At 42.3% G+C, this 14,159-nt stretch overlaps 1 protein-coding gene across 2 annotated transcripts in view; it reads left to right on the top strand.

Annotated features, from left to right (window-relative positions):
* The window catches only part of CWF19L2 (CWF19 like cell cycle control factor 2), a 1,774,451-nt gene that overhangs the window by 621,753 nt on the left and 1,138,539 nt on the right, over positions 1-14,159 (top strand). For both annotated transcript variants that reach the window (XM_044072604.1, XM_044072603.1), the window contains exon 11: positions 9,781-9,918. In XM_044072604.1, the coding sequence (XP_043928539.1) occupies positions 9,781-9,918 (138 nt within the window). The remainder of the gene's footprint in view (positions 1-9,780; positions 9,919-14,159) is intronic.

Raw genomic sequence — 14,159 nt, 5'->3', positions numbered from 1 at the left:
AGAGTGTCATCCTGATCAGGCATCCTAGACCAGATATCTACATGATCCATTTGATTCATCACAAATCCCAGAGACCATAGCACATTGTTACTTGATCTGTACTCTGAAACTTTGGACACAGTAGACAAGAGGTTATTTTCATTTGTGGCAATTGGACTTTATTCCCTCAGTTATCTGTATCACCTGTCAAAATTCTAGTATTCTCTAACAAATCAAGCTGTAGTAACCCTTTCACCCCTCACTGTGTCTGAACTAAAGTGGGAGGAGCTTTTTAAGACCCTGCTCACAATTATACTTGAGAATCTATGTGGCTGCACTCTCCAGTACATTGTCTTCCTAATTAGACCCCAGAAAAGAAATCATCCACTTGCAGACTGAGGGAGATCCCCAAGTGACACAGAGTAGCATACCCTTTACCCAGCTGTGCTGCCAAGTTTCTGAGAGGTGAGACTGCTGATCCAGCAACTGCAGTCTTGACTGCAGCCTAGGACTGTCTGTAGAGGGAGGTTCTCTGAGTTTGCCTTAACCTGGCACATTCATCACAAAGACTCAGTGAATTTTCATTGTTGTCAGTGATGACCGTTCTAATAGCTGTTTGATCCTGCCCTAAAGTGGTTCTGTTTAGTTAAGCTGTCTCTGCAGAGCTCCTGAAACAGACCTAGACAGCTTTACTCATAAAGGCCATAGAGGCAAAAGCTGGCCCAAATTTAAACCTAATCCCAGTTCATCAGTTCCAGTCCATGAATGAAGATAGCTTTACCATTCCTCCCTTTAGAAAAGGGAAAAAGATCACCTCACAAAATTCTTCACAAGATGAAGAGATGTACATGAAACAGACTGAATCCTGTTTAACGGTAGACACTGATTTTGATTGCTGACTATTTTTTGCCATCCTTGCCAGAAGGAATGGCTTTTGAGGAAGGTATAAAGTTTTAAAAATACAGCTAATCGACTAAAGATACTATTCTTCAAAAAAAAAAAGAGTTTTTGAGCAGAATCAGCAAACATCCTGATTTACAGTCACCTTCACCAAAAGAATCAAATGCGCAACACAGACCTAAAGAAGACTTATTGGATCTACTTAAAATTTTAAAAGCAGATTTCATTGCTGTAATGCTGAACCTTAACTCAGTACCAGAAGAGAACTTCATCCATGTTCTCCTTGCCACCATAAGGAATCCAGGGAATGGGGCAAATTTGATAAACTAGTGCTGATGCCATCTAACCTAGCAGATGGTGCACTACCATTGTTAAGTTCTGGAGCAAGTAAAAGATGCACCACTTGTCTTTACAGACACAACTACCAGGAAACAAACAGTGATACTAACTTCTACTACAGCATCCAAAGATGTGGCTGTGAAGCAGTAAATGCCTTAGTGAAATGAGCAGAACTGTCATTCACCATCACAAGGGTTGCCTAGCTTAGCAGTTAGTCTGCAGTATCAATGGAAGCAACAGTGTATGGCTTCCAGGTGAACCAGCAGCAAAAGCGGTAATCTGTGTGACTTTCAAGTGACCTTCTCCCTCAGTAAAACAGTGAAACATGCAGAAAAGGGTAAGAATTCTTTTCATTAACAACTGGTTGAAGATTATTACAGACAGGTAACAAGCAAGATTAGTTCTGAAATATTTACATTTGCCAGAATGTAGTTTCTCCAAATTTGCCATTACTGGAAAGTAGGTTTTTGCCCCTTTCTCCTAGGCAGTGTGACCTTGGAGTTGGTTATATTAATAAAGGGGATGAGGAGGATAAAACCCTTAAAATAGATGTTCATGGGTTTATATGTCAATACTATCAGTCTGCAGATTATTGCAAGCCTAGTCAGTAACCAGAGGTTAGAATCAAACCCTGTGCCTTGCATCTGTTAGGTAAAGACCTTAACCATTATGCCAGACCTTCTTCTGACAGCAAAAAGTTCTTTCCAGGAATGGCAAATTTTTAGTAAATTGTAGTCTGATAACCATTGTGGATCCTTAGTTACTGAAGATTATAATATAGAGTTTTACCAGATAGTCCCAGAAATAGTTCTACATGGTATATTACCAAAACTATGCATGAGGCAAATAATGTAATTTAAGAAGTTCATGTAATGCATCACTGCAAAATATATGCACAGGCTGTGTTTTAAGTAAATTTTGCTTTTTTAAGAGAAGTGGCCACACTTAACCATTTTCTACTTGACAACTAGTTAGGCAGTTTTATTACAGATAGAATTAACTGAAGGTGCAGTAGTTGTTTACAGATGTGCCTGTAGAGCTAAGAACATTTCCTCCTAAAAATCATACATTTTGCATAGTGAAAAAAAGTAAGACGGAGTGATATGTATTTTAAAATTATGCCTTACAAGAACCACTTGAACAGTTGGTCATAGCTCAAGACTTGTAAGTTGCTGCAACAGAAGACAATACAGGGGCTTCCCCTTCACCAATAATAGACCAGTTTTTAATTTCATGATTTTTATGGTACAAAACAACAAAAGGAGAAATGAAAACCTGTATCAGATTTATTCTGATATGAAAAACAAAAAAATATGACAACAGAAAATTTAAGAATGCTGGTAATAAAGCGATGACTATTTCTTATAGGCCATCTGCTTTGAATAGCAATACTTAAATGGAGGATGCTTACCTGCTGATTCCAAAATGGCCATCTCACAGATAGTATCCCAGATTTCAAGACACCATTCCATTTCTGCCCTTACATTTGGTCTTTTCATACCCTTTAGTGTCTGCAGAATGCTTTGCTGCAATTTTTGACATCTTGATAATTCAGTAGATACATAGTTCTTATTTACATAGCTTGCTAATAACAAGATGTGAGAGTGTTCAATCTCGCCGTTTGTTCTTACACATGGGTTCGGAGCCGATCCTCGGCTCCGTGTCGGCCGCTTGCAAGCTCTGCATTGAGAAGAAGCTCGAGATCACCTAATACCCACAATCCCCCTCTGCCTTTACCTCAGATCTAGTTTGCCGCTGCAGCGTTCGCATCACTGGGTCGAGCTCGAGCACCTAAGATAAGATTAAGAATTTATTCTTGTATTTTTCTTGGTACTTTTATTATAAAAAGTTGTTTAGTGATATATTGTGTGTGTGTGGTAAGTTTGAGGGATACTCGGTTCCGTTAAGTTTATTAAAACTTATTTAGAGTTCTCCTCGGGGCCTACCACCCCTTACTTGGATTTGACTACCGGATTGACTAACCTTACTGGATTCGACAATTTCACCGGACTTGACCTTTCAATTTTTATTAGTGACATGTCTGAAAAGGCTAAATCGGGGTTTAAGCATTGCCAATGTGGGCAAAAGATGTCAGTAACTGACAATCATAGTTCCTGCGTCTACTGTCTTGGCCCTCTCCATCTGCAAGAAGACTGCTCTATTTGTCATTCTTTCAGTGGGAGGGTCATGACAGATAGGCGCAGGAAACTAATGGATAGAGGTTTGTTAAAACCTTCCTTTCAAGAGGCTCTGGATGCTTCTGACCAGGCATCCAAATCCTCGAAGGAATCGAAGACGTCAGAGCCCAAGTCATCGTCTCCGAGCTCTTCAGCTAAAGTTAGATCACCGGTTCCACAGACTTCGGGGCCGAGTGTTCAACTGTTGTCAGTTTCCGAGCCTCGAGTCTTGGAACCGGTGATGGAGCTCCCTCCTCCGACACTGTTGAGGTCGGCTCCGTCTTCGATTCCTTCGACCCATTCTTCCAGGCCCCTCTCCGACACCGATGTTGACCGTGTGGTGCAGAAATTATTGGAGCATACGGCCTTATCCAAACTTCTCGGTTTCCACCCAATTGGTGTCGAAACATAAAAGGCCTTCCATTATCTCCATTCCTTCCTCCTCCGAGACCTGTCCAGTCTTTGGAGCCGGAAGAGGTTGATCTACTGATTGTGGAGCCCTCGGTGCCAGAACCGTCCTTTTCTCGGTCGGCTCCGTTCACCTCGACTCCGTCGGATCCGGTACCGGAGTCTCGGAGCCGAAGATCCATCCTTGGTTCCGGGCGAGTCGAACCGATGTTTCGTTCCGACTCTTCCTCTCGGGCCTCGGCTCGGATCGATTCGGCTCCGCCTCGGGTCGATGCCTTCGTGCCTGTTTCGGGATTCTTCCCATTTCTTCGGAACCGGGAGATACCTCGACTCGGGGCCTGGGGGCCTTCGATCTCATGAGGAAGGTGTTGTCTACCCAGACAACCACATCAGTAGAAGCAGCCTCTCCTCCCCATAAAGGACCGTTATCTTCCTCTGCACCAACGGCCACATCCAAGCATCGAGCACCGGTGTCTCAGCCACCCCTGGAGGGTGCCCCCTCTTCCTCGGAGGCTTCTTCGAATGCCCCGAAGAAGTCCCTAGGAAAAGATTGTGTAAGAGGAGACACTTAGATTCTCCACAAGAATCTTTGACATCCGATACTGACTTGGATGAGTCAGAAGGGTCCCCAAAGTCACCTTCAGAAGATGTCTCCTTTTCTGACATCTTGGAGATCCTAAAGCAGAGAGGTGATTGGCAGTCCCTTCCCCCTTCTGAGGATGAGTCAGTCTTGCTGAAGGCATTCGGTGCTCGCCCTTCCTCCTCCTGGGTCACTCCGCCTCGATGAGTTAATGGAGCTGATTGCTCAAGGGCGTGGGAGACACCTGACACGGTGGAACCAGTCCCTAGGAAGCCTAATAAGTACATCACTGCACCCCAAGACAAGGCTTACCTCACAAAGGGAGTTCCAGTGGACGCCATGGTGGTGGCAGCGGCCACGAAAAAGGAGATGTCGGAATCTTCCTCATCTGTCCATCCGCCTAACAAAGATTCCAGGACTATGGACAGATACGGAAGCGCATTTTTAGTTCAGCGGCCTTTTCTATGCGATCCCTGAACTATTTGACCCATTTTACACGTCTACAGAGGGATCTAATCAAAGAGCTGGGAGATACCCTCCAGGGTACTACAGATGCTGCTGTCTCAGAGAAAGTTACAGCACATCTCAATACCCTTACATCCATTGTTAACTCATCCATGAGGCTGATATCATACGCAGCCGAAGGATCGAGTAGGGCAGCAGCTTCAGCGATTGCTCTTCGCAGACAATCCTGGATGCGCTTATGTTCATTTACGGAAGCCTTCAAGTCTTCCTTTACTAACGCCCCATTTGATGGTGCCACTCTCTTTGGCCCCAAAGTAAAGGAGACCCTTACCCGGTGTGAACAGGAGGGAAAGACTCTGTCTGCTGTCGGAGTCCGTTTTTCCACCCCATCCAGACCGTACCCCAAAGGGCAACGTGGTGGAAAATGTGGTTTCAAAACCCCAAGGATCTTTCCCAGGCACACAGGGTGATGCCCCTCTAGAGGCAGAGGAGGGGCAGAGGTGGAAGACGCCGCCCTGGCGGCAGAGGGGTCCGCAAAACCAAGGTGACAGGGATACACCCCTGGAAAACCTTCCAGCACTCCTGAGAGGAGGCCCGACTGTCCTGCTCTGGAGGCAGTCGGGGTCGCTTAGCTTTATACCCTCAGGCCTGGCAAAATCTTACTACAGACAACTGGGTAAAAGCGTGGTTACCAGAGGTTACAAAATACCCTTTCTATCCACTCCCATTCCAAAGAAAAGACTCCCAGATGTGCGCCCCATCTGCGAGACCCAGCAGCTATAGAAATTTCAAAGCTGCTAGAAAAAGAGTCATTCAACCAGTCCCAGCGGACCAAATAGGATTCGAACTTACTCAAGGTTCTTTTAGTTCCAAAGAAGACAGGGGACTGGAGGCCGATTCTGGACCTAAGCAACCTCAACACCTTTGTCAAGAAAGAAAAGTTCGAATGGTCACGCTTCAATCGATCCTTCCATTCTTACAGAAGGACGACTGGATGTGCTCAATAGATCTGAAGGACGATACTACCACATCAAAATGGCCAGGGCGCCCAGGGATCATTTGCGCCCGGCTGGGAGCCAGTCACTATCAGTTTCGAGCCCTGCCCTTTGGTCTGACCTCAGCCCCAGGGTTTTCACCAAATGCATGGCAGTGGTAGCGTCTCATCTGAGACGCCTAGGATTCCAGGTGTTTCCGTATCTGGACGACTGGCTCCTTTCTGCCACCACCAGGCCAACTGATACAGGCCAGGGATTACACTCTACAACTTTGTGTTCTCCTCGAATTTCCGTAAATTTCAAAAATCTTTACTGCAGCCATCACAGCATATCTTATTCATAGGAGCGGAATTAGATACGCATCATTTAATTCTAAGGCTCCCTCCAGAAAGGATAGTCTCACTACAAAGCCACATTTCTCTCCTTCTGTCATCCAAAAAATCCCCAGCAAAGCTGGTTCTGAAGGTCTTGGGTCTCATGGCAGCTTCTCTCATTGCGATACCATTGGGAAGACTGCACATGAGAGTTCTACAATGGCTACTGTTTGCACAATGGTCGTTCCAACAGCTACCTCTGACACACGAAATTCTGATTACAAACACATGCAAATCACACCTAACCTGGTGGCTTCAGACTTGCAACCATTCCAGAGGAAGACCATTTGTGCTACCCACGCCGACAGCGACGATAACCACGGACACTTCCCTGATAGGGTGGGGGGCATTTTTCAGGGACAGACAGTCCAAGGCGAATGGACCAATTTGGAGTACAATCTGCACATCAATGTTCTGGAGTTGAGGGCAGTGTTTTTAGCGTTGCAACACTTTGCTCCCCTTCTTCCTCTAGGGACTATTGCAGTTCAGAGAGAAAACATGTCTGTAGTCTGGTACATAAACAAGCAAGGGGGAACCAGGTCTTATCAGCTATGCAGAGAGGCCATGAGAATTTGGCAATGGGCGGAGTCCACGGGTCGCTTTCTGATCGCAACGCACATCCCGGGGTCATCCAACGTCATAGCCGACAGGCTGAGCAGAGCAATCCTGTTGCCTCACGAGTGGTCCCTCAAACAGTCAATTGCGAAGACGATTTTTCGCAAGTGGGGCCAGCCTTCCTGCGATCTTTTTGCGTCTCCAATGAACGCCAAATGCAGGAGCTACTTTGCCCTATTACCCCCTCCAAGGGAAGTCCCCAGGGACGCGCTGGTGCACGATTGGCCCCCGGGTCTCCTGTACGCTTTTCCTCCCTTTCCCCTGATTGCATAGTTTCTGCAGAAAGCCAACAACCTTCAAAGGACGATAATCCTCATTGCCCCATTCTGGCCTCGTCAAATTTGGTTCCCTTTCTATTGCAACACCGCATTCGGGGACCTTGGATTCTGGACCCAGAGCCAGATCTACTGACTCACTCGTCAGGAGTTCCTCACCCATCTCTCGAATCACTCCATCTAGCAGCTTGGCTGCTCCGCTTCCCTTTCTAGCCAGGTCTGATTCTCTTACACCGGCAGTTCAGAATATATTAGTGGCTTCTCATAAAGCTTCCACTACAAAGACCTACACCAGTAAATGGAAGCGTTTGCTTTCTGGGCGAATTCACATCATTTGGACCCTGTTATAGCTCCGTTAAACAAGATCTTGGAGTTTTTAACAGAATTGTTCCATGAAGGAGCTTCTCCTGCCACTTTAAGAGTGCAATTGGCTGCCATTTCCACCTTTCATGTGGAAGAATGTGGGGCACCTGTTATGGCTCACAGACTTTGTAAGGCCTTTTTAAAAGGATCTTTTCATATTAGACCACCAGTTAGAACTCCTACATCACCTTGGAATCTGAACCTCTTACTTTCAAAATTGATGTTGCCCCCTTTTGAGCCAGCCTCCGTTTGCCCATTGAAGTTTTTATCGTGGAAGACTCTCTTCTTGGTAGCCGTTACATCCGCTAGGCGAGTGTCTGAGCTTCAGGCTCTTTCTATTAACACCCTTATTTGATTTTCCACTCTGACAGAGTATCTCTTCGCACTAATCCATCCTTTCTCCCCAAAGTTTGCTCTACCAATAACATTAATCAGTCCATTGAATTACCCACCTTTTTCAAAAATCACACTAATAAGTTAGAGTATATGTTGCACAAATTGGATGTCCATAGACAACTCAGGTTTTATTTGGATAGAACAAAGGATCACAGGAAATCTGATCAACTATTTGTAGCTTTTGCTGACAGCAGGAAAGGTGTAGCGGTTACTAAACGAACTCTTTCCAAATGGCTAACTGATTGTATCATACGTTTATGAGTCTTCAAATCAAACCTTATCTGTCAAACCTAAAGGACATTCTACAAGATCAGTGTCTACATCCTTGGCTCACGCAGCTCGCCTACCATTAGACACGATTTGTGCAGCTGCTACTTGGGCTAAACCGCATACATTCATCTCTCATTACAAAGTGGACAGGGTTTCTAGGGATAGGGCAACCTTTGGTTCCACTGTGCTCAAGAACGTTCTCCCGTGAGTTCCTCAGGAACATGGAGCTAGGGACGCTACCCATGTGTAAGAACAAACGGCGAGATTGAACACTCTCACATATAGAAGTTATGTCCTTACCATAACGTTCCATGTGGAGTGTTCATCTCGCCTTTGTTCTTACATTCCCACCCTCCCACCCTCAGGAAGAACGTTCAATTTGGTGCCTGGTCTGGAGTATTCTCCTTCTGCATTTGCAGTGGTTGTATTTGTATGATGCACATGTGTATATATATATATATATATATATATATATGTATATAGATGATTTCTTGATTGTGTAAATTTTGGTATGAGTGTGCTCTCTCTGGCTGCTGGTTTGCTTGCAAACTAGATCTGAGGTAAAGGCAGAGGGGGATTGTGGGTATTAGGTGATCTCGAGCTTCTTCTCGATGCAGAGCTTGCAAGCGGCCGACACGGAGCCGAGGATCGGCTCCGAACCCATGTGTAAGAATAAAGGCGAGATGAACACTCCACATGGAACGTTATGGTAAGGACATAACTTCTATTTCTCGAGGACACTTTTCAACAAGTGTCGGAAGTCTGACACTACTTTTACCTCTTGACTGAGTCAGTTAAGCATTTATAATAAAGTTTGTGCTATTGGATTATTCCTGCGTTTTTTTCTTGCCTCCTTTAGTGCTGCTTTTGGTGTGTATTAATTTTGCCTCCTGCCAAACTTGGGGTTCATATCTTTATTCTGATGGCTCCAAATGCAAGACCGCTTATGAGGTAAGCTTAGTGGTTATTGAAAACTCTGCAGAACTATGCCAAAGATATATTGTGTTTGTGCCAGACTCAAAGAACTGAGTGTAGTATTCTAGGAGTAAAAGCAGTACAGAGGGCTTTGCGCCAAATATTCCTTAATGTAAACAACAGACATTCAGTAATGTGATAGTTGAAATGTTGGACTTGCACTTGTATGTTGTGCAATGAACTATTGCCTGTATAAAAATAAACCTTAAATCACAAAGTAAGCCAGATCTGTAACGTATAGGGATTAGGCGCTGCCTGTGACCTAGGTGAGCAGAATTCGATAAGTGGCTCAGGTGCTTGTTGGACCTAGCAGAAGGTAGGAAAGGAATGAGAAGCCTAAGCCTGCTGTCCTTTCTCAGTGGGTGACTGCCTGGTTTGTCTATGCATAAGGCCAGCCACGCTCGTATCCATTTAGTTTTACTGCCTTGCTAGAGGAAATGAAGGTATCACCAGCCAGCTGTGCATTTCTGGGGCTTGCAGAGTATAATCCTGTTAATGGCATTTGCGTGAAACAGGTACTGACTTTTCATTTCTGAGTAGATCCCCGTGTGCTATGAATATCACTGTAGGAGTCAGTCTTCAAAGGTCTTTTGTAATCGTATCTTCAAACAGATGTACTTTTTCAATGGAATAACTGAGATGTGCACGTATTTGTTTGTTTTTAAACAGATTGAAACTCATGTGGGCAAGGAACGGGTCAGGTATTTCCAGGATGATGACGATATCAGCCTAAAAGATATGGTGAAGAGAGAGAAAATGGGAACAGCAGAGGACCAGAATGCACTGTTTACTCGAATGGCATCCAAGGTATATAGTCTGATTAAATACCTTTCATAATTCAGGCTGAGTTGTTCAGAATGCTGCTTTGGTTTGTCTGTTTTATTTATCTGTATTTTTTATTTTACACTGAAAGGCATGTGAGCAAAATTTGCACTTTTCAGAAGAAACATTATATGTGATGACATGACAGTTAATTGCTTATCAGTAAAATGACACAAAGGGTCAAATGTAAAAGGAAACCAGTGTGTGCAGTGGGGAAGGTGAAATAATTTAGAGAGGTGTTTTACATATCTGTTTATGATTTACTATGCAAAATTTATTTCAGAACATTGTCAGTAGAATATTTTAAACCACAATGTGTTTTTATTAGTTTAACTGGGTAAGGGAACATATCTTGTCCTGACCCTTTTAAGTCACTGTCTTGACCACAAAATCAAAGTAAATGTAGCATATATGGACATTTTGGAACAGTTAGACAATGAGAGCATTTTTGAGAGCATGAAGCAAAGCAAAACATGTAGAACATACCCAGGGGTGTGAGTGCATGTGTGTGTGTGTGTGTGTGTGTGTGTGTGTGTGTGTGTGTGTGTTTGTGTTAGTTATAATTTATTATAACATGTAATATGCAAACAGGTTTCCTGTCTTTCTGTGCTGCACAGTGGCTTAATGGTAAAGGTGGCTGCCTCACAGCCCCAGGCAAGTTCTGAGGTTCAATACTGACCTCTGTTTATTGTATGAAGTTTGAATATTAAGCTTGAGTGTGCTTTCTTTTTGATGCAGCAGTTGCAAATGTGAACAATTTTCAACTATCCATAGGTATATTCAGGTTTAGTGTTTGAAGTACCTGAGTCTAAGCTCCAGGGTCTGGAGTGCAGTCTTCCCCTTTTGTTATAGTATGGGATTTGCAGATAATATGCTGCACAGTGTGACAGAGACGTTTTTTAAACAAGCGACTTAACAAGACTTATGAATGCATGCCATGTACTAAAAATGGTAGATGGTGAGTTGTCCCTTCAGTGTAGTGTATTACACACCATACAAAGTCATTCTTCTTCCACATATCGTTTCCATTTCCTTAATCCTGATAGGGTATGCTGAGATGCTGCTGTGGCATTGCATGTAATGAACATTTTCTATGTATTTATTCAACACCCTAATACGTAACACACTTAAGTTGTGAATTCCTTTTGAGAAGTGTAGCATTTCCTCAGTGTTCCATTGTTGAGGTCTGCAAAATAATTTGCTTCTGTTCATCTTTTTGTTTGAACTTGGGATCCCCCACTCAAAGGGTATGAGCAGTATTAGTGTTGAAAAGTGATACAACAGTAAAATATGAAACTGAACACAGCAACATCTAACGTATAAAAATGAAGTCTATCCTTTGAACTTATTAAAATATTCAGCTTTCCATAAAAGCTGTGGGTTCTAATAATGAACTTGTGTACATGTGCAGCAGTAGTCCTGCTGTACACAGTCCTTTAACAAACACAGTGAGAAGACAGTGCTGATAAATATGGTCCAAGATATATATGACAGCACAAATGTATCTGGAACTTTAAATAAGGCTCTGGATGTTTCACAGCCTTGTTCTCCAGACTTGGGGGGGGGGGGGGGGCAAATGTGACTATTGCAAGAAGGTTCCCTAAACATGTATTGGAAAGGAGGGCTGTATTTGACAGGATTTGCAGTATACAGGTCTCCTCATTTCTGTGATAAGGACTAAGGATAGGCAATGAAATTAGTTTGGTTAATGCCTGATTTCCCACACATTTAATCACCAGACTGATAATTTTAGTGAATAGTTATGTAACTTTAGTAATGTTATTATAAATCTTACATTCTGGTAAGGAAAAGGCTCCTTTATGTGAAGTGTAAAACGTGAGAACCATTAACCTGAATTTCTTCTTTCAGTTTTTTAAGTCTTGAAATCGCTTAGAAATGTCATACTGCTGTGAGTAAGAATTCTACTTCCAGTAATTCCCTTTTCGAGAAAAGTATGGCATCTGCTGTTAAAAGGTTTTATAATGCATGGGGCAGTGATGCTACAGTCTGTGATTACTTTTCCTTAGCTGCTTTAAAGTGGTAACTCAATTATACTGTAGGAGACATAGTTGGTGCCTACAGCAATGCTGGATGGAAAATGGATTTTTATATGCCTTTTGATTTGTGCAGCAGTGATTCTGAACTGCAAAACAATGAGATAATGGTACTTTTTTGTGCCATAGTAAAGGCATCCGGAGCTCTACGTCTGAATCAGATGTGTATTTCTGTCTAAAGAAGCGAATTTGCAGTGTTTTCATTTCAGTTAAAAAGATAACTATATGGATGGAATCTCTAATAAATGTATCTGACTGCATAGTTGCTAAAATACCTTTTGTGGTCAAGGTACCTGTGAATTTTGATGTACAGCTTGCACTGCATCTGTTCTTTTCTCTGGTTTACATTTTATAACTGTGTCTGTAATGACAGAATTCATTATTCAGTAGAGCTTCATCTGCCATTTCTTAAAATGCAGCTGAATATCCTTATCTTTGTTTCCATTAAAGTAAGTGGACTAGAAAATTGCATGTAGCTAAGACCAGAAAGTGACTGTTAAAGTGTTATTATTAAGATTTCCAGCAAAGCATGCTTCTGATGAACTAATGAGATTTGAAACATACTTATGCTGGATGAGTACTACAGTAATACATTGCTCATGAAAATGGAGACAAGATTAGTCTTATTTGCGGTGTATAGTATTATTTGTTTTCTTCTTTTTGTGTTACTGAAAAACATTCATTAAAGAGTCATAATTTTCTTAGATAAGGCTAAACATAATAGCAAGTATTGTTGATTTCTTATTCTGTGCAGTACTTGATCACACACTGTAGTCTGCAACTTGTCTGGTATTGCCTCATAAGAATGTCTAGCATTTTTTTTCAGTTTTTCAAAAGATCCCATAAGATGTTGAAGTATATCAAGTCTGACAAGTGCATTGCTATTTTCTGTGTGAAGGCGTTCTGTTTTGTTGAAAAGAAAAGCAGTGAGTACATGTGAACTCCTGACATGTGTATTCAGTGAAAGGATAACAACAAGGAAATGATCTAGGGGGCTGCCGTAGTTGGATTATAAGCTGTTCTGTGTAAATACAGTTGACAGTGGCTTGTAGCTTGATGGTTACTGCTTGTCAGTCTAAAAGAATTACTTGAGCCTTGAAGGTTACAAAGAAAAGAAGATTATCTTTGCTGCACAAAATAACATTTTTAGTAAATCATGAAAGGTGTTAAAGAAACCCTTTTGCTTTGCACTACACTGTTGCTCAGTGACAAGAGACAGAACGGGATTCTTATGTATGCAGAAATTCAAAGCGTTATGGAAGATTATCTTAGTAGTTTATTCAGCAGAAGACCTTATTGACAGAGTTGGCTGAAAATGAAATAATTTCAGTTTTAGAGATTGTAATTGGTTAATTTAATTTAGTAAAAGTTAGTAAGATATTCTTAAGTTCACATCTTTCAACTTGGTGGAAGGCAAAAAGTTATGTAGCCACAAGAGATTTGCATATAAACATCCTTGACTGGAGCATGGCTGTGCCTTTGTCTCACATCTGTGGCAGAGCATATGCTTACATCCAGCTTTGCCCACTGTATGGGGAGGAATAGCAAGGGTTAGAGTGGAAGAGGTCAACCTTGCAGAACTCCTGGTCCATACATACACTTCAGTCCTGATTAACAGAGAGAATAGAAGCTGCCATCACTGTGATTAAGTCAATAGAAAAGCTAGACGTTTCCTACCGGAAAGTTGAATCAGAGTTAGCCATTGCTAGGGCATACCTTTAATTTTTTAACACAAGAATTATGGACAAAGCCAGAAATATTGTTGGCAAATTTTAAATATTGCTCTTCTAAACTTAGACATTTATTAGAATAAAAGGTGCCTTAATATGTATTTTGATGGATATTGTAGAATAACAGATGTGTTGTACCTTTAAGAAGCATTTTTAAGACATGAACGTGCAATATAAATAGCAGGCATGTGCTGTTTTCAGTGCCATTTTGTGAATACAGCCAGAGAGTGAACATCTATGTATGAGGTGGTTAGTTTGTACATATGTTTGTATATAATAAAACTGCTTGAACAGAACAGACAATGTTCGTCTACTTCATCCTGACTATATGAGCAATACGGTGTCGGAACCGGGATTCCAGAGATTGCTGTTCAGAGCCACAAGTTGCAGTTAACAGTGAAGGCAAATTAAGTGAACTGAATGCAAAACAAGGGCCAGAAAT

The sequence above is a fragment of the Protopterus annectens genome, chromosome 5.part0 (genome assembly GCF_019279795.1).
Source record: "Protopterus annectens isolate FY-2018-M chromosome 5.part0, PAN1.0, whole genome shotgun sequence".
Classification (NCBI taxonomy): domain Eukaryota; kingdom Metazoa; phylum Chordata; order Ceratodontiformes; family Protopteridae; genus Protopterus; species Protopterus annectens.
The sequence above is the reverse complement of the archived record's forward strand: the minus strand, read 5'-3'. Positions and strand labels throughout refer to the sequence as shown.